We start from the raw sequence: 20,069 nt of genomic DNA on the forward strand, positions 1-20,069 counted from the left end.
ACTTATTTTACGATAATCCAGATCTCTCCTTTCCACTCGATGTTTCACAATTAGAAAAACATTCCAAAAGCAATTTAAATAGTTAGAGCAGTGGGCTGAGAACCAGGGAAGCTAGGGTTCAAATCCCACTGACCCCTCCCCCACTTTTGTGATTTTGGGCATTGACTCAGGTCCAAACTTAGGTTCTAAGACATCCAGGGACAGAAAAATATGTACTGTACCTGGATGTAACTCACCTTGAGCTTCTACTGAAAAAGGATGACCTACATTAAAAGAAAATCTTTACATGCATGGGAGTAGGAAGGGGGAGCAAGAGGAGGCATTCACTCCCCCCCACCCCCCCAATTAGATCTGCTTTTTTCCCTGAACATTTTCGAATGTTGGTGCAGGCCATGATTCTATCGAATTAGATTATTGTAATGTTTTATATGTGGGACTGTACTTGAAACTTTTTAATAGGTTACAGCTTTCACAGTTGTCAGAGAAATTCTGGGGCCCTTTTACTAAGGTTCGCTGAAAAATGGGCTGTGCTAGTGTGGGTACGTGTTTTGGGTGCACGCAGATCCATTTTTCAGTGTGCCAGTAAAAAAGGCCTTTTTTTAAAAATGTTTTGGCAAAAATGGACATGCAGCAAAATAAAAATTGGCGCGTGTCTATTTTTGGTCTGAGACCTTACCTCCAGCCATTGACTTAGCAGTAAGGTCTCATGCGTTAATGGTGCAGTAATCGTCTACGCGTGTAGAATGACAATTACCACCCAGTTTCTGCCATGTGCCAGAAAATAAAAATCATTTTCCGGCATGTGCAGCGGACGCACGTGAAAAATGAAATTACCGAAAGGGCCACGCGGTAGCTGGGCGGTAACTCCAAATTGACTCACATTGGATGCATATAGTAAAAGAGCCCTTCTCATCTTCATTCTAAATTGTTTCTTGGATTTCTAACTATTAAGAAGGTTTGATACAGAAAACTCTTTGTTCATGTATCAATCCAGTAAATTTGGAATTCTATTCTTGAACAAATTCGTACTTTTCGGAGTATTTCTCATTTCACAAAGCACTGAAAACATTTTGTTATATGCATTTTAATATATGATCTCATCATTTACCAAATGATTTTTGCATTTCATATCTTGTTGACATAAGTGGGATATAAATAACCAGAACAGAATAGAACTTCTTAGCCACTGGCTGTTGCCTGCTACTGCCTCACCCTTTCTGTTACTACCTGCTCCATACACAGCTCTGTTGGATAATGCATAAAATGACTGTGCCCTCCCCCCTCCCTTGGAAAAGTCCTTCTCTCTAAACTACTGGAGTATATTAATTTGGTTAAGTATTTCAACGGGAAACATGCAGGTAGGATTCAAGAGCTGAAAGCATTAGTTGTAACCCAAAAGGGGAGAAAACACAGCGTAAGATAGAAGGAATGCAGTATAGGCACAGATATTGGATTCATTTCCTCTAAGGCTCATGCTCCAATAAATTGGTTAATCTATAAATTGCAATCCAGTCTGCTGGTGTTGTCTTATCTGGATTTGTGCTCATACGCATAGGTGCCAGCTCTGTGGGTGCAATGGGGGCTGTGGGTGTTGAGCACCCCTGTGTCTGGGGCGAGGTAGTCTGCGTTGAATTTAGCATCCCTAAACACATGAAAAAGTTGCCTTATCGGGCCAACGAAGCTTCAGCCCCAGCAGAGAATAGGGTCGTTGCGTGTTGCACTGCACTGTATTAGTATTAATGCACAAGAGCACGCGCTCCCGCAGCAGCAGGCACCTCCCCGGCCCGCCCTCTCACGGTAGTAGTTTGAAGAAGCCCCGCCCACTCAGCGGGTTCGGCGCCTCTGATTGGTCAGCGCTCAGGACAACACCTGCTCGAGTCCTTCATTCATGTGACAGCGGAGGTTTTTGCAGGGAATATTTGAGGGAGCATCTCTGGCACTTCTCTCACTGTCACTTGCAGCGCTTGGATCGGTAGAGATCGTTCTGGACACTGCTGCTGCATCGGAACAGCTCCAGCAGGGGGAAAAAAAATCAGATCAAAAACAAATACAAAAGTTAAGCCGGATCTGCGGCAGGGAGGACGATGAAGCCAGAACTACTGTGCAAACTAATTACCCTGGCTTTGGTGCTGGCCAGCTTTGAGTCGGCTCTGGGGACAGAGGTCACCGATCTGCCCGAGGTTCCCCAGGAAAGAGACAAAATAGTCGCGCAGCAAAAAGGACGGTTGTCCTTGCAAAATTCAGGTAGGTGGTTTAAATGGGGGAGGGGAACGCTATATTTCTACAGTCCATCTTGTAATATCTAGCTTGGGGTTTTATTGCATGGAGTCGTTGGAGTGAGTGGTAGAATGGCAGCTGAAGTATTGAGGTCACTCCTGCACCCTAAGGTGAGGCTCATCAAACGTTATAAATCTCTTAGAGGAGATCTCAGGAGTATGTAAACCACAGCTAAAACACGTGTTATCCTTGCATCGCTCCTTCATTTTAGGAAAGGTGTTTTCTGCTATGAGTCATAAGAAAATGTGAATTGTTGGGGGGGGGGGGGGGGGGGGGTTAGCCGCCAATCTCAGTCCCAGATTAAAAGTGGCTTTGGAGAATCGTACATATTGCAAAGATAATAACTTTTGTTTTGTCAGACTCTGCCTCACTGTAGCCAGAACAGACTCTCTCTTTTACATTCCCAACACGTTTTTAGTCAGTAGTTCGGAAAAGGTGTTATTGTTAATCTGCCTCGGAGCTCAGTGACTTTTCTTTCTGGCATATTCAAAGAGCAGACTGCAAGATGTATATTCAAAAGTATAAAGGAAAACGTGTGGGAAGTAGGTCATGCGCTCCAGCCTTTCAGATAAAATGATGAAACGGTGCAAATCACCCCAGGGCTTGATCTCTGGTTTTATCTGGTTGAGGCGCGCATTTCTCCCAGACGTTTTCCCCCAAATTAATTAATAATAAAGAGGTTGTTTTGTTTTCTGCTTCTATTCTGCTGTTAAGCCCGTGGATGCGTGAATGCAACCTAACGATCAGAAAATAAGGAGGGCAGGAGGAATGTTCGTTAGGGATACCACGTGTGAATCACAGCAGGGTTGGTGGTCAGAGCATGTGATAAAGGAAACTGTCTCTTACAGCTTCCAGTATCCACAAGGAAATCAGCGCCCTACCTCTGTAACTAAAGGGTCTTTTACATTTGAATATGACATTTTATTTGCTTTTTGGAGGGAAGTGTTTGTGTTATTTTATTGCACATTCCTACCCCACCTCCTCCCTAGCTGAATGGCTTCCTTCCCTGCCCACCTCCCCCCCAGGTGGTGAAAGGTTTGTGCGGATACCCTCGCCTCTTTGACAGCGTTTATTTTAAGCCTGTAACTAGAGCCCAAATGCATACTGTGACTCCCAGCCACCCTTCACACTTTCTGGGGTGATTTCAGCTCAGCCAGCAGCTGATCAGCCTGGGCAGGAACAGGGTGAGAGGATCTGAGGCGGATGGAAGGGCAGGAGCCCTTCACTGCTGCCACCGCCTTTGAAATTTTGCAGAGAATCCTGTGTGGGAACAGGCTGAGAGGGACTTCAGAGGACCATGTGGAGCAGAAGTGTGACTCAGGAGAAATGTGTAGAAATCCAGTGCCTTATTGCATCAGGGCTAAAGCAGAAAGATGCTGTGTAGTTGAGCTCCAGGGTTTCCTCCAGACCACAAGAGCCTGGGGCCAAGAGAACCCTCTCCTGCACTGATACTTGTGCGTTCTCACAGCTAATGAACTAAGGGTCCCTTTTACTAAACCGCGGTAGGCTCTACGCACATGCAGCACACGCCCAAATTAGACTACCGCCAGGCCAGCACACCCTCCTTGCTTTAATTTCAGATTTGGCGCTCGCCTATAATGCCTGGATGAATTATTTACTTTTTTTCTCCTACACATGCACTTGGCACGTGCCAGCTGGTCACCACGTGTGCAGCGCATGAGCCTTTACCAGGAGATCAATGGGTGGCATTAAGGGCTCAGGCCAGTTTTGGGTGCGCACTGGTTTCATTTTTACTGCAGGCCCTTTTCCTGTCCCATAAAAAAAAAAAAACCCAAACCATTTTTTTTGTAGATGCAGTAAAAACTGGCCCGGCACGCACCCAATTCATGCGCCTATGCTACCACAGGCCACTTTTTTACCGTGGCTTAATAAAAGGACCCCTAAGCTGCCGTTACTTGATTCTTTGCTGCAAGTCACGTTTATGTCCTTGTGGCTGCGTTAGTAGTGTGTGAATGTCTTAAATGCAATGAATTTCTGTTGTAGTTGAAATACAGCACTGCCTAGTTAATGCTGGGGACGTTGGATGTGGCGTTTTCGAATGCTTTGAAAACAACTCTTGTGAGATCCGAGGCTTACACGAGATCTGCATGACATTTCTTCACAACGCTGGAAAATTTGATGCCCAGGTAAAAAGGCATTGAACATGTCTCCTCTGCAAAGCAATGATGGAGCCAGGTTTAAAGCATTCTACAGATTCAGCTTGAACCCACACTTTATCTGAGTAACATGTAGTATCCCCAAACTGACTGCTAGTTAAGAGCTTTCATGAGGTCCTTGACTGTGTACAATTAAAAAGAACAGAGGAATTCCTAATTCATTGGGGCCAGACCATATGATCCAGAGACCTGTCTCTTTCCAACTGAGAGAAGCAGAGCTGAATAGTGTGAACCTGGCATCAAAGTTAGCGTGGAGGGGCATAATCGAACGGGGGCGCCCATCTCTAAGGACGGCCCCGTAAAGCGGCGCCCCAGACCGTATTATTGAAACAAGATGGGCGGCCATCTTTCGTTTCGATAATACGGTCGGGGACAGCCAAATCTCAACATTTGGGTTGACCTTAGAGATGGCCGCCATTGGTTTTCGCCGATAATGGAAACTAAGGACGGCAATCTCAAAACCGGCCAAATCCAAGCCATTTGGTCGTGGGAGGAGCCAGCATTTGTAGTGCACTGGTCCCCCTCACATGCCAGGGCACCAACTGGGCACCCTAGGGGGCACTGCAGTGGACTTCACAAATTGCTCCCAGGTGCATAGCTCCCTTACCTTGTGTGCTGAGCCCCCCAAACCCCCCCCCCAAAACCCACTACCCACAACTGTACAACACTACCATAGCCCTTAAAGAGTAACAGGGGGCACCTAGATGTGGGTACAGTGGGTTTTGGGTGGGTTTTGGAGGGCTCCCATTTACCACCACAAGTGTAACAGGTGTGGGGGGGGATGGGCCTGGGTCCGCCTGCCTGACGTGCACTGCAGTACCCACTAAAAACTGCTCCAGGGACCTGCATAGTGCTGTGATGGAGCTGGGTATCACATTTGAGGCTGGCATAGAGGCTGGCAAAAAAATGTTTTTAAATTTTTTTGGAGGTGGGAGGGAGTTGGTGACCACTGGGGGAGTAAGGGGAGGTGGTCATCTGGTCAGTTCGGGCACCTTTTCAAGGCTTGGTCGTGAACAGAAAGGGACCAAGTAAAGTCGACCAAATGCTCATCAGGGCCGCCCTTCTTTTTCCCATTATCGGCAGAGGACGGCCATCTGTTAACCACGCCCCGTCCCGCCTTCGGTACACTGCTGACACGCCCCCTTGAACTTTGGCCGTCTCCGCGACGGAAAGCAGTTGAGGCCGGCCAAAATCGGCTTTCGATTATGCCGATTTGGCCAGCCCTGAGAGAAGGCCGCCCATCTCCCAATTTGTATCGGAAGATGGGCGCCCTTCTCTTTCGAAAATGAGCTGGATAGTGTACCAGCACCTACTGTTTTCAGTTTACCTACCAGTGGAGCAGACCATCCATAATGACAGAGTAAAATTGCATACATATTTTGTTCCAAAATCTTTTTTTCTCACTAAAAAGGATCCATAATGTTGCCGTATGTGTACAGACAGCATTATTAAACATGTATTAGGTAACTCCATGACAGTGCTATAAGCTTCAAACACAAAGCTCCACTGGACCCACAGTTTATAACACTTACACCAGGTCCAGACACCACATGCTCACATCCAAATTTAATTATCCTTCCAAGTTCTTGCATACCAGGCAAACACCTCATGGAAGAAAATCCTTCCTACTGCTATTCTGAGTTCAGTCACAGCCTGGCTCAACCACAGAAACAGTGAACTGCCCTCTCTATGGAAAAGTCACAACAGACCCATAACGGTGGGCCAACAATAAAATTTCCCTGGCTTTGCACTTGTTTATTTTTGCATGAAGGCAAATGCAAAGATTCTCCTCCATTAATGTGTCCTTTGGCTCAGACAAAGACATGAAAATGCATTTTAAAACAGACCTGCTTGGATTCTGTTTCTTTCCTTCATTTTCTCTCCAGCTTACTGATGCATCCTTAAAATATCCTGTAATTATGTCTTGTAAACTTACAGGCTCATTTTTAAAAGAGAAGGACGCCCATCTTTCGACACAAATCGGAAGATGGGTGTTCTTCTCCCAGGGTCATCCAAATTGGTATAATCAAAAGCCGATTTTGGACGTCCCCAACTGCTTTCTGTCGCAGGGACGACCAAAGTTCAAGGGGGCGTATCAGAGACGTAGTGATGGCGGGACGTGGGCGTGCCTAACACATGGCCGTCCTTGACCCATAATGGAAAAAAAAGGGCGTCCTTGATGAGCACTTGGATGACTTTACCTGGTCCTGTTTTTCTTATGACCAAGGCACAAAAAGGTGGCTGACATAACCAGATGACCACCGGAGAGAATCAGGGATGACCTCCCCTTACTCCCCCAGTGGTCACTAACCCCCTCCCACCCTCAAAAAACATCTTTAAAAATATTTTTTGCCAGCCTCAGGTGTCATACTCAGGTCCATGACAGCAGTATGCAGGTCCCTGGAGCAGTTTTAGTGGGTGCAGTGCACTTCAGGCAGGCCGACCCAGGCTCATCCCTCCCTCTATCTGTTATGTTTGTGGAGGAAACAGCGAGCCCTTCAAAACCCACCAGAAACCCACTGTACCCACATTTAGGTGCCCCCCTTCACCCATAAGTGCTATGGTAATGGTGTACAGTTGTGGGTAGTGGGTTTTGGGGGGGCTCAGCACACAAGGTAAGGGAGCTATGTACCTGGGAGCAATTTATGAAGTTGGTGTCCTGGCATGTCAGGGGGACCAGTGCACTACAAATGCTGGCTCCTCCCACAACCAAAGGGCTTGCATTTGGTCGTTTCTGAAATGGGCATCCTTGGTTTCCATTATTGCCGAAAATCAGAAACGACCAAGTCTAGGGACGACCATCCCTAAGGACGACCTAAATTTCAAGATTTGGGCGTCCCTGACTGTATTATCGAAACGAAAGATGGACATCCATCTTGTTTCGATAATATGGGTTTCCACGCCCCTCCATCAGGACGTTTTGCAAAGACTTGGGTGTCCCTTTCAATTATGCCCCTCCACGTCTCCCAATACAGTATGCAGAGATGAGGAAACAGTGCCAGATTCTTGGCATTTGTACTAAATGTACTTGTCTAATAGGATTTGGGGGCATGTATCAGGATGCCGTACACTGTGTATTGAGTCATGTGCTTTACTTAATCATGTAAATGCAATTAATTTAGTAGAAGGACCATCTTATCGCCGGGGGTAACGTAGATGATAGAAAAATGCAAATCTCTGTGCCCAAACACAAAAACTTAACTGCAAAAAAAACCATCAGCAGTGACATTTCATATGAGCCGTGGCTCACTTCTGCTTGTCATCGGTTCCGTTAAATTGTAGTCTCGTTTTTACCTTTTCTGGTATTCTTTAATTATCATACAATTCAATTTAAATATAGACATCTCATAACTTGTTACTTAAAAATGTTTAAGTTTCAGTATCAAACTGATGCACTTGTCTCATTTATCTTGGATCATCTGGACATGTTTCACTTACTGCTTCAGAGTATAGTCCTAAATATAACATTTATGACCATACTCTGAAGCAGTAAGTGAAACATGGTTCCTTGATAGTGAGCAATTAAAAAGAACATATAGATTTCCAGTACAGAGAAATCCCCAGTACATCTGTCTCTTTCCAACTGACAATCAGAGCTGAATTAGAAAAGGTACAGAGAAGGGCGACAAAAATAATAAAGGGGATGGGACGACTTCCCTATGAGGAAAGGCCAGTGGCGTACATAGGGTAGTTGACACCCGGGGCTAGTCATTTTTAACACCCCCCTCTAAAATCCAGCACTAGGCATATTGAGAATACAAAACACTCAGGACCTATAGAGCAATTCTAGCATACCATAAGCAGTCATTTCTATGAGTCACACAAGGAAAAGGAAAGCATCTTAAACACTACAGTGAGCACTAGAACATCAATTCACCTATTGTAAAACGAAACCAGACAGAATAGTACAGATCATTGATCCTGCACAGCAGGGGCGTATCTGGACTCCGGCGGTAGGGGGGGCCAGAGCCAGAGGGAGGGGGCACATTTTAGCCCCCCCCCCCCCGCCGAGCCCCCACCGCCACCAATGACTCTCTCCACCCCCTCCCGCCGCCAACCCTCCCCCGCTGCCGTTCTTACTTTTGCTGGCGGGGGACCCCAACCCCCGCCAGCCGAGGTCTGCTTCCACCTGCCGCTGCCGTAAAAACTTCTTCTTCAGCCGGCGGGGGACCCCAAACCCCCGCCAGCCGCCCCGCGGTGTTTAAAATTCATCTTCGGCCTCCGTGGCCGTGCTGCTGTGATAGGCGCTGTTGAAATCCACTTCGGAGTCTGACGTCGCAGCACGTACAACGTACAACGATGTCAGACTCCGAAGTGGATTTCAACAGCGCCTATCACAGCAGCACGGCCATGGAGGCCGAAGATGAATTTTAAACACCGCGGGGCGGCTGGCGGGGGTTTGGGGTCCCCCGCCGGCTGAAGAAGAAGTTTTTACGGCAGCGGCAGGTGGAAGCAGACCTCGGCTGGCGGGGGTTGGGGTCTCCCGCCAGCAAAAGTAAGAACGGCAGCGGGGGAGGGTTGATGGCAGTAGGGGGGTCCAGGGCAAAATCTGCGGGGGCCCAGGCCTCTGAGGCCCCACGCAGATACGCCCCTGCTGCACAGTCAATGCCAACTGAAAGCCATGTCTTTTTCACAAACACAGATAAACCCTAATCCACTATAGAATAAGTAATCATAAACTCTATGTAGACAAAAATTAAACTGAACCCCCAAGATGCCAGACTCTGCATACAATGCAACACCACAGAAACAGAAAATGTCCCCTAGTACTGTGCAAAATATAAAGACAGCAGATGTAAATTTGAAAAAACTAACAAATACCAATCACCACTTTACAAATTAACAAATAGAAATAAAACAAATATAGAAAATAAAATACCATTTTATTGGACTAATACATTTAGCTGTCAGGGGCCAAAACCTTCTTCCTCAGGTCAATACAGTATACTGCTGTTACAGTATCCTATCCTGACCTGAGGAAGGGGGTTTTGTTCTCCGAAAGTTAGTCAAAATGTATTAAAATTAGTCCAATAAAAATATTGCCTTATTTACATGTTCTATTATAAACATTTATTAACACAGCTACAATACTACTTTATTCTAAAGCAAAAAATATATATATATATACATTTTATTTACAGTTTGTCTCTGGTTTCTGCTTTCCTCATCTTCTTTTCACTGTCTTCCTTCCATCCAGCATCTGTCTTTGTTCTTTCTCTGCCATCCAGTGTCTGCCCTCTCTGCTGTCCCCTCCATCCAATGTCTGCCCTCTCTCCCTGCCCCTTCCATGCACATCTCCCCTCTATCTCTGCCCCTGTCTGCCCTCTCTCTCCCCCCCTTCCATTCATGCTGCCCTTTCTATCCCTTCCATCCACTGTCTGCTCTTTCTCTCTGCCCCTTCAATCCACCATTTACCCTCCCTCATCCAGGGTCTGCCCTCCCTCTCGCTCCCCTTCCATCCAGGATCTGTCCCCTCTCTCTCTTTCTGCCCCTTTTTTCAGCCCCCAGTTCTAGCCCAAGCCCACATCTCCCACATGCCCCCCTTTTCAGCCCCACTATCCCACCAGTCCACAGTTTCAGCCCCAGCCCTTTTCTCTCACCAGTCCCAAGCTTCAGCCCCAGCCACTTCTCCCTGTCCCCTTTTCAGCCCCCAGTTCCAGTACTAGCCCCCTTATCACACCTACCCTTCTTTTCAGCCCCCAGTTCCAGCCCCCTTCATCCACATGCCTTGCATTAGGGACCCCCTTTTCAGCCCCAGGCATGGCCCCCATTTTCTTGCATGGCCCCTTCTCCCCTCTGAACACCCCCTCCCTTCCCCTCCCCTTCTCTCCTCTGAGACCCCCACCTTCTCCCATCTGAACCCCCCCCGACCCGACCACCAGCTCCATCGAGAGACAACAGCCCTCTTCTCCTGCCACCACCCTGTCATTAAAGAAAAATCGGTGAAGCAGCGTCGCAGGCAGCGCCTCGCGTCTGCCCTGCTTGTAAAAGAAGCAAATCTCCTTCTCCTCGTCTTCGTCGGGCCTTCCCTCACTGTGTCCCGCCCTCCTGAGGTAACTTCCTATTTCCGCGAGGGAGGGACATAGTGAGGGAAGGCCCGACAAAGATGAGGAGAAGGAGATTTGCTTCTTTTACAAGCAGAGCAGACACGAGGCGCTGCCTGCGACGCTGCTTCTCCAATTTTTCTTTAAAGGCAGGGTGGTGGCGGGAGAAGAGCAGCAGGAGCGGAGCACCCCTCCCACACGCCCACTGACACCCGGGGCGGACCGCCCCCACCGCTCCGCCCTTGGTACGCCACTGGGAAAGGCTGAAGCATCTAAGGCTCTTCAGCTTGGAGAAGAGACAGCTGAGGGGAGATATGATAGAGGTCTATAAAATAATGAGTGGAGTGTAATGGGTAGACGTGAATCATTTGTTTACTCTTTCCAAAAATACTAGAACTAGGGGGCATGTGATAAAGCTACAAAGTAGTAAATTTAATACGAATCAGAGAAAATGTTTCTTCACTCAACGTGTAATTAAACGCTGGAATTCATTGCCGGATAATGTGGTAAAGGCAATTAGCTTAGCGGGGTTTTAAAAAGGTCTGGACAGCTTCCTAAAGGAAAAGTCCATAGACCATTATTAAACTGACTTGGGGAAAATCCACTGCTATTTCTGGGATAAGCAGCATAAAATGTATTGAACTTTTTCAGGATCTTGCCAGGTATTTGTGACCTGGATTGGCCACTGTTGGAAACAGGATGCTGGGCTTGATGGACCTTTGGTCTGTCCCAGTGTGGCAATACTTATGTACTTATAGTGTGAATCTGGCATCAAGTTTTGCATAGTGTACCACCATCTACTGTTTTCACTTTACCTACCAGTGGAGCAGACCATCCAGAATGATAGAGTAACATTGCAGTGTTTTTATTGACTTACCTTCTCCCCCCAACCCAAGAAAAGAATGTTAAACCCCCCCAAAGTAGTACAAATCTCCCCCTCCCCCTATACACTCACACCCACTCACAACTTTAAAAAAATGAGGCCTCCTGTGTCCCCTACCCTGCACCCCACTCTCGTTATCCCTAGGCAAGATGAGGTCTGCAGAGCAGGGACAATGCCCAGTTGTACCAAACCTTCCAGGACATGGGTTCACAATGGTGCCAACTTCCCTTTGCCCCACATAAAATGGGAGCTGTTGATTATCCAGTGCTAGCTTGAATTTCCTGGTGAGCAGAGCAGGACTGATTTGGCACTGCTCATGCCCCCAAAGATCTTGGCTTATCCTGAGGTGAGAGGATGAGCCATTTGCCTGAGGGACGAAAACTGCTTAAACGGAGAAGGTTTAGGTTTAGTACAAGTAGAAGCTATGTCTTTGTGCTAAATTGAGATACAGTTTGCTACAAGCAATAAGTATGTGCAATCATGATCCATACAGCTCATTTACAATACATGGGTTATATTATAATACTTTTGTATCAAGTGCAATGAGCATTTAAAATATTTGCCTTAAAAACCTACCACCCGATATTCCAAAGTGATTTAATTGGGCAGGAGAGGCTCCTGCCTCCTTAAATCACTTGCAGCCGCCCAACCTCCGATACACGGTGCCATTTACTTAACTAGGCAGTGCCACTGAATATTGGCTCCGACCACTCATGTGGTACAGGGACTGGTATTGAGGAGGAGTCACTGTTATGCAGATGTCAGCACTGATTCCTTTTTCTACCCCTTCACATGTGGCGGGGCATTTTCAAAATGACTTTCAGAGGGGAAGAACAACTTCCATAGTATTGTAAAATAGGAACAGGACTGCACAGTCAAGCCCCTTGACGTCCAGAGGGAACAGCGATTTTAGAAATCTGGACATGAGGGAAAAAAAAGTATTCCCCCCTCCTCACATAGATGTGGGAGCAGCTTTCCAAAATCGCTGCTCTCTCAGCAAAGGCAACCTTGCAATGAGGCAGTCATCCAAATAAGAAAACAAAAAACACCTCCCTGACATCACCAAACCCTCCCTACACCAAGAGCACCCCTCCCCTGACATGAACAGGCCCTCATTCCAAAAAGAACAGCCCCGTCCCCAAAATGACCATCCCCCTTTCTAGCACTAACAGCCCCCTCCCTATAAGAGCAGACCCTTCCCCCATGTAGAGACACAAGCCCAATATGTGGCAGCTCCCCCTTCCCTCCCCAGGGCTCAAGGCACCCAAAATTGGTCTGGGGCCACAAGCCACCTACCTCGCATCCTGTCAACACAGTCCCCAGTCTTACTGGGGTGGTCCCTGGTGTCTATGGTAAGAGCAATGCCCACTTGCTCCCACCTTGTGAGCCTCTGGGATCCCAAATGGCTGCTGAGAGCTCTAGCGGTAATACCAAGATATTACAGCTAGAGGTCAGGCTTCCATTTTGCCCATATCGCAGTATTACTGCTAGAGCTGTCTTCAGCCATTTGGGATCCTGGAGGCTCTTGAATAACGTGGAGGGGAATAATCGAACGGTGCCGGCGAAATACATGGCCGGCGATGTATTTTGGCGGCGCCGCAAACAGCTGACCAGACCCATATTTTCGAAAAAGATGGCCAGCCATCTTTTGTTTCGATAATACGGTTCCGGCCAGCTAAATGCATTGGATTTGGCCGGGGTTTGAGATGGCCGGCTTCGTTTTTTAGCAATAATGGAAATTTATGTCGGCCATCTCAAACCCCGGCCAAATTCAAGGCATTTGGCCGTGGGAAGAGCCAGCATTTTTAGTGCACTGGCCCCCCTGACATGCCAGGACACCAACCGGTCTCCCTAGGGGTCACTGCGATGGACTTCAGAAAAGCTCCCACGTGCATAGCTCCCTTACTTTGGGAGCTGAGCCCCCCAACCCCCCCCCCCCCCCAAACCCACTACCCACAAATGTACTGCACCCACTAAAACTGCTCCAGGGACCTGCATACAGCCTCTAGGACTTATTGCTGCTGTATAACTTTGGCACACCAGTTCACACCTGAAGACTAATCTCTCTGAAAAAGTCCTTTCTTGAAATAACCAAGTTTACTCACAGTTAACTGCAGATCAGAGGTTGTGCCCCACTGGCAAAGAGTCCCCTGATACTAAAATTAGCAGTAGGTCAGAGCTGGCACAATGGTGTACAATGCCCTCTTTCAGCACCATTCAAGGTAAGAACTACGTTCTCTGATGTGGGTAACACAGGAAAGGGATCTAAAACTGTCTTACAAAAATGGCCACTACCGCATGGACTACAACAGGAAACAAAACAGGACACTCTCTGACCCAGTAAGCAGGGGGAAAAGCAGAGCCTACCAACTACCAATACCTATACCCACCACAATGCATTGCTGATGTGACTCTGCAGTGCAAATAACAGAAAAGGTGCCACACTCACCCCAGAGCCACATCACAAGCAGGCAAAGGCTGTCGGAGGACAGAACACATTCTGCTGTCATGGAGGTGGGTACGGCATTTGAGGCTGGCATAGAGGCTGGCAAAAAAGTATTTGTAACCTGTTTTTTATGCTGGGAGGGGGTTGGTGACCACTGGGGGAGTACAGGGGAGGTCATCCCTGATTCCTTCCGGTGGTCATGTGGTCAGTTCGGCCACCTTTTTGAAGCTTGGACTTGAAAAAAAAGGGACCAAGTAAAAGCGGCCAAATGCTCTTCATCGCCGGGTTTTTTTTTTCCATTATGGGCTAAAGCCGGCCATTTCGTAACCCCGCCCATGTCCCGCCTTCACGTCGCTGCCAACACGCCCCCTTGAACTTTCGCCGGCTCTGCAATGGGAAAGCGCCGATGGTGTCAAAATAGCGGCTTTCGATTATACCGATTTGGCCGCTTTTGCGAGATCGCCGGCCATCTCCCGATTTGTGTCGGAAGATGGCCGGTGATCACTTTCAAAAATGAGCTGGATAGTAACATAGTAAATGACGGCAGATAAAGACCTGTACGGTCCATCCAGTCTGCCCAACAAGATAAACTCATTTTACATGGTATGTGATACTTTATATGTAAACACGAGTTTGATTTGTCCTTGCCTTTCTCAGGGCACAGACCGTAGAAGTCTGCCCAGTACAGTTCTAGTACTAAGTTCTGAAGCTAACATCAAAGCCCCTTAAAATTTACACTCCAGCCCATCCCTTAACTATTCAGTCACGATCAGGGCGTAGACCGTAGAAGTCTGCCCAGCTCCCGTTTTGTTTCCAATTACCGGCATCGCCACCCAATCTCCGCTAAGATTCTACGGAGCCATTCCTTCTAAACAGGATTCCTTTGTGTTTATCCCACGCCATGGGCGTAGCCAGACTTCCGTGGGAGGGGGGTCCAGAGCCCGAGGGGAGGGGGCACATTTTAGCCCCCCAGACGCCCCCCCTGCCATTGCCGCCCCCCCCCCCACGTCTTTGCCAACCCCCCTTCCGCCGCCGCCTACCTTCGCTTTTGCTGGCGGGGGACCCCAATCCCCGCCAGCCGACGTCCTCTCCGTCCTGCTGCAGTGAAAAAAGTCTTCTTCCTGCTGTTGCATGCTGATGTCTGCAGGACGTCAGACTCAGAAAACAGATCTGTTCTCTGAGTCTAACGTTTGCACGTATAACATGCAGGATGTCAGCATGCAACAGCAGGAAGAAGACTTTTTTCACTGCAGCAGGACAGAGAGGACGTCGGCTGGCGGGGATTGGGGTCCCCCGCTAGCAAAAGCGAAGGTAGACGGCGGCGGGGGCGGGATCGCCGAGAGGGGGGTCCAGGCCCCCTCAGGCCCCACATAGCTATGCCACTGTCCCACGCATATTTGAATTCCATTACTGTTATAAGGGATAATAGGATGAAGGTGAAAAGAGGTAGAGTCAGGAGTACTCTAAGGAAATATTTTTTTACTCAAAGGATGGTGAATGTGTGGAACAGCCTCCCTCTGTAGATGTTGGAGACAAGGAGAGTATGTGAATTCAAGAAAGCATGGGACAAGCACAGAGGATCTCTGAGGAAGGGATTGTAGAGATGAATAGTTAGTGTGCAAGGGAAGATTAGATAGGCCATATGGTCTTTACCTGCAGTTATGTTCTCTGTTCTATGTAAGCAGAATTAAAAAAAAAATAAATGTATCATAATTGTAAAAATGAGATAAGACAGAAAACATGAGCCTCCCAAATAAATGCTATAAATCAAGATTTCCCCATGGAAAGAGAAGTTTCTGAGATACTCTACTGTATACATGTGCTGTGGAGTCAGCAAGGAGCAGTAAGTAATGATAACATGATCTCCATTGTGTCTCCTTCTCTCAGGGAAAGTCCTTCATTAAAGATGCTTTGAAGTGCAAGGCTCATGGACTGAGGCATAAATTCAGCTGTATCAGCCGTAAATGTCCTGCCATTAAAGAGATGGTATTTCAGTTACAGAGGGAATGCTACCTGAAGTACAACCTCTGCTCTGCAGCCAAGGAAAATGTTCAAGTCATTGTGGAAATGATTCATTTTAAAGACCTCCTGCTACATGAGTAAGTGTCAAATTTTAAGTGATACTCAGTAGTGTACCTAGCTCTTAGAGGACTGGGAACCAGGAATCTCCTGCTAGTGCTGGTTACAATCGCAAACTGGCTGCCAGAACTTCCTCTCACAAAACTGCCACGGGAAGTCTCGGCAGCCATTGTGGCAGAGCAGAAGCATGGGACAGGAATGAGTGGGGTTCATTCCTGCCCCCGAAGAGGCAACTAGACCACTAGAGCTTACTAAGGTCAGGTGAGATGGGGGAGCGAAGAGTGATGGGGGGTGGGCTTGGGAGAGAGGCTTTTTTGGTTGGACGTGGGGGACATTTTGGTTTCAGTGTCTGGTGAAACCAAGCAGCCAATTTCGGTCACAGATTTGGTTTCAGCAGAAACCGAAGATCCTGGGTTCAGTGGGGGCTCTATTTATTTATTAGGATTTATTTACCGCCTTTTTGAAGGAATTCACTCAAGGCAGTGTACTAGTGTAAAATATAGAAAATGACATACACTTATCCAGTGGACCCAATCCTGATGTAACACATATAAGAGCCAACCTAGTCTCAGGACTTCTCATCACAGCTAAGGAGCCTCTGTGCTCTGCTGTCTTGAAATCTGTTACTGTGTTGGTCTCCACTGATACAGCTGAGAGGCCAGTCCATGTGTCTACCTACCTCCTTCTCTGTGAATTTATCTTCTTTCAGCTGATTTTATGATCCTCGCTTCTAAAAGGTCCTTTCCACTAAAAACATTTTAGTTTCTTCTGTATTGTTGAAGGTTTCTATTGTCTCCCCTTCTCTAGGATATGCATATTTTGGTCCTTATGTCACATTTCATAGGGTTTCTACATTGTAAAGCTGCTTATAATGCAGTAGTTCATTGCCTGAAAAACTGTAATGCCTGAGGGGGCCACGAACAAGGCAGCAACTCAGTCCTGAGTGGAAGCTATTGATTAGTCACTTCCAATTCCCCCAGCTCCTTGACATTTTTTTTCACCACTATGCATGGTATAATGACGACACTGTTCTAGCACCCTAAGCAAAGTTATCAATGTGGACTACCATTAAGATGGGTTATTTTACCACTAACTCATGCTATTTTAGCACTTGTCCCATATTATGCAATGAGACCTAGCTATTAATAGCTAGGGTTAACAGTAAAATAACACATCTTAACAGTAGCCCACATTGATAACTTATCCCATTAACGCTAGAGAAATAGAATAAGTAATAAAAGTGAGCCAAGTATAAGACAATCGAGCCATTGTGACATCACTGATGAAGTTCGCTCTTAAGCATTGGTGGGATGAAGCTTTATGACATCACAATATCAGCTCTGGTTACCAGAGACTGAAACTCTTCACACTCAGAGGGGAAGTTATCAATGTAGGCTATTGGGTTATTTTACTACTAACTCGGGCTATTTTACCATGGGTTCTATTTTATGCAATGATCTAGTCACTAATAACTGAAGTTAACAATAAAATAACATATCTTAACCATTGCCCACTTTGAAACTTCTTCACTGAGGCACCCTGTCAGAACCCCCACTCCCAGATCTCCCCGCCCCCACCTCCACCCCATCCTGTCTTCCTTAGCGCCTTAATTAGTTTCATTACATTCCTCTGGGGGAAAATCTACTGTTGTAGCACCATTGCTGAGTTACAGATCTCTCCTCTTCTCTTTTAACTCTGCTTTTTTTAGTATTAAGTAATATTCTTTGCTCAGAGGATGGGAGTTACATTTTTACATACACCCACATATTCATTTTAAGCCTGTTCACCATTTTTCATGCTCTCCAGAGTCCCCAGTTCCTCTTATTCCTCTTGCATTATTCAAGCCTTTGCCTATAATGTCACTGTCATGAGTGGTTCTACTGTAGTTACATTTATGTTCAAGGAACAAGAGGTCTTATTTTTCCTTTCTTCAAGCAACCTAAAGGCAATACTAAGACATATTTTTTTGTCCTTCTTTAGGCCCTACGTAGATTTGGTGAACATTTTGCTAACCTGTGGGGATGAAGTTAAAGAAGCCATCACTAAAAGTGTCCAAGCCCAGTGTGAGCAGAACTGGGGAAGCCTGTGTTACATCCTCAGCTTCTGCTCCTCAGCTGTACAAGGTGAGCCCATGATGACTGGCACATTGGTCCCTGAAAGAAGATATGGTGAAGAAAGCAAGACCTCTGAAAGTAACAGAGAACCAAGCGCTCAACTGGAGAATGAAAGAGAGGCTTCCAAATCAACCAGGGAAGACAAGGAGAAAGGTCTCCTGGTTCCCACGAATGTCCATGCTCGAGTTAAAGCTGGCAGCCAGGGTTCCATAGTGATACCTGGGTCCAGTGATCATGTTGATGAGCCAGCTGCGTTTTCAGATATCCGGAGGTGAAAGGTCATGTTCTCCCTCCTCCAAACATTCTTCTAAAACCCCATATTCTTATCTATGGACATTCCGAAACATTCACCATTAGAGAGGGTTATGTGTCACATGCAGTGTATTTACGAGTATATGAACTTTAATGACAATGCATCATTGTTGAAGCTGGGCGTCATGATTGGGTAGATTAATTTACCCCTTCATCTTAGGGCTTGCATAAAGGAAAAGTACAACAAATGGTTTCCAGATTCTCCCTTCCATGAAACACACTGACTTCTCAAAAATAATAACAATTGTATTTTAGAAGTGCCTTTCGCATTTCCGATGTGCGTAAACTGGTACTTAAATATTTATCTTGCGTAAATGTGTGCCACTTTTAGAAATCTGCAATATGCCCGTCTAAAACTGAAGAACGTTCAAAGGGCAAGAGAGCATGGTCTGGGTGTGTTCTGGGTGGGACTAGTGGGGCCTAAATGATGAACGTTGAATCCCCACTTCAGAAGGGGAGCAAATGTTTATGTGCTAACAGATCGACATTGGGATTTCGACCTGCTATCTAAGATGTCTAGGTTTCAGAAAAGTGCTCCCGCTAACCCCATTAATTCACCAGTGCTTGAGTCCTCTTCTCCCCCTTCATCCCCCCCCCCCCCCCCCAAAGTCAAACTGGCAAGGGATACCAACTTCGGTGACAGCTTCAGGGAAAATAAACGTTTACATTTCTAAAATGGATAAGATAAATGTTTATGCTGCTATTCCACAAGGTACACCAAAAAGGAGAAAAAGCCCCCTACAAAAAAATACTGAAGAAAAGGAAGTAGGGGAGGACTAAGAAAAAGCAGAAAAAGAAAACCATGGACTCAAACAAAATTTATTGTTTTAAAAAAATAAGCTGCCAGGTCTATGGAAAACAAATCTCTCACAACAGTAGAAATCCTTCTTCTGAATACCTACTGTTTTGGGGAATTTGTTTTACATAGACCTGTGGCTTTTTTATTGTTATTAATATTATTATTGTAATGAACTTTGTTTGACTCAAAGGCTTCCGTTTCTACATTTTTCTACTTTTTGTTGGTCTTCCCCCTCACTTCCTTTTCTTCTTTATTCCACAATTAGTAAAAAAGGCCCGTTTCTGACACAAATGAAACGGGCGCTAGCAAGGTTTTCCTCGGAGTGTGTATGTTTGAGAGAGTGTATGTGAGAGTGACTGTGTGAGAGAGAGTGAATGTGCGAGTGTGTGTGTGTGAGAGAGAGTGAGTCTGAGTGCGAGTGTGTGTGTGAGAATGAGAGTGTGTGCAAGTGCGTATGTGAGACACAGTGTGAGAGAGAGTGTTTCACACAGATACAGTGTGTGCGAGAGAGAGAGAGAGTGTGTGTGAGACACAGACTCTCTGTGACACTGAGTGTATGAGACCAAGAGAGTGTGTGAGTGACTGTGTGATACATAGAGAGTGAATGTGATACAGTGTGAGACATAGAGTGTGTGAGAGACAGTGTGTGAGAGAGAGAAAGACATTGGCTGTGAGAGAGAGAGAGTGTGTGAGAGAGAGAGAGTGTGTGTATGACAGAGATACCTCCCCCCCCCCCCTCTGGTGTCAGGCCCCCCTCCCTCCCTCTCTCTGGTGTCAGGCCCCCGCTCTCTCCCTCTCTGTGGTGTCTGAGCGTTACTGTGCAGGACGCTGAGCTCTGGCTGTGCTTCAAGGAGCTGACCAATCCTATTTAATGGAATGCACCTCCAACATTCTGAAGCCGAGAAATCTCGTGTGGTTGGTCACTTCTGCTTGTGACA

The 20,069-nt window shown here is 46.7% G+C and overlaps 1 protein-coding gene across 1 annotated transcript; it reads left to right on the plus strand.

The window, feature by feature from the left end:
* The first annotated feature begins 1,967 nt into the window (after positions 1–1,967).
* On the plus strand, positions 1,968–19,263 carry STC2 (stanniocalcin 2). Its single transcript, XM_030212387.1, has 4 exons — positions 1,968–2,244; positions 4,282–4,424; positions 15,715–15,926; positions 17,887–19,263. The coding sequence occupies exons 1-4, from the start codon at positions 2,085–2,087 to the stop codon at positions 18,293–18,295; spliced, it is 924 nt and encodes a 307-aa protein (XP_030068247.1). The 5' UTR covers positions 1,968–2,084; the 3' UTR covers positions 18,296–19,263.
* The last annotated feature ends 806 nt before the right edge of the window (positions 19,264–20,069 follow it).

This window comes from Microcaecilia unicolor, chromosome 8 (assembly GCF_901765095.1).
Source record: "Microcaecilia unicolor chromosome 8, aMicUni1.1, whole genome shotgun sequence".
Taxonomy (NCBI): Eukaryota; Metazoa; Chordata; class Amphibia; order Gymnophiona; family Siphonopidae; genus Microcaecilia; species Microcaecilia unicolor.

Excerpts from the sequence above, each read along its gene's own strand:
- STC2 (XM_030212387.1), top strand. The coding sequence starts at position 2,085 with ATGAAGCCAGAACTACTGTGCAAACTAATTACCCTGGCTTTGGTGCTG. Across the intron at positions 4,425-15,714 it reads CTGGAAAATTTGATGCCCAG|GGAAAGTCCTTCATTAAAGA; the intron begins GTAAAAAGGCAT and ends TCCTTCTCTCAG. Across the intron at positions 15,927-17,886 it reads AAAGACCTCCTGCTACATGA|GCCCTACGTAGATTTGGTGA; the intron begins GTAAGTGTCAAA and ends GTCCTTCTTTAG.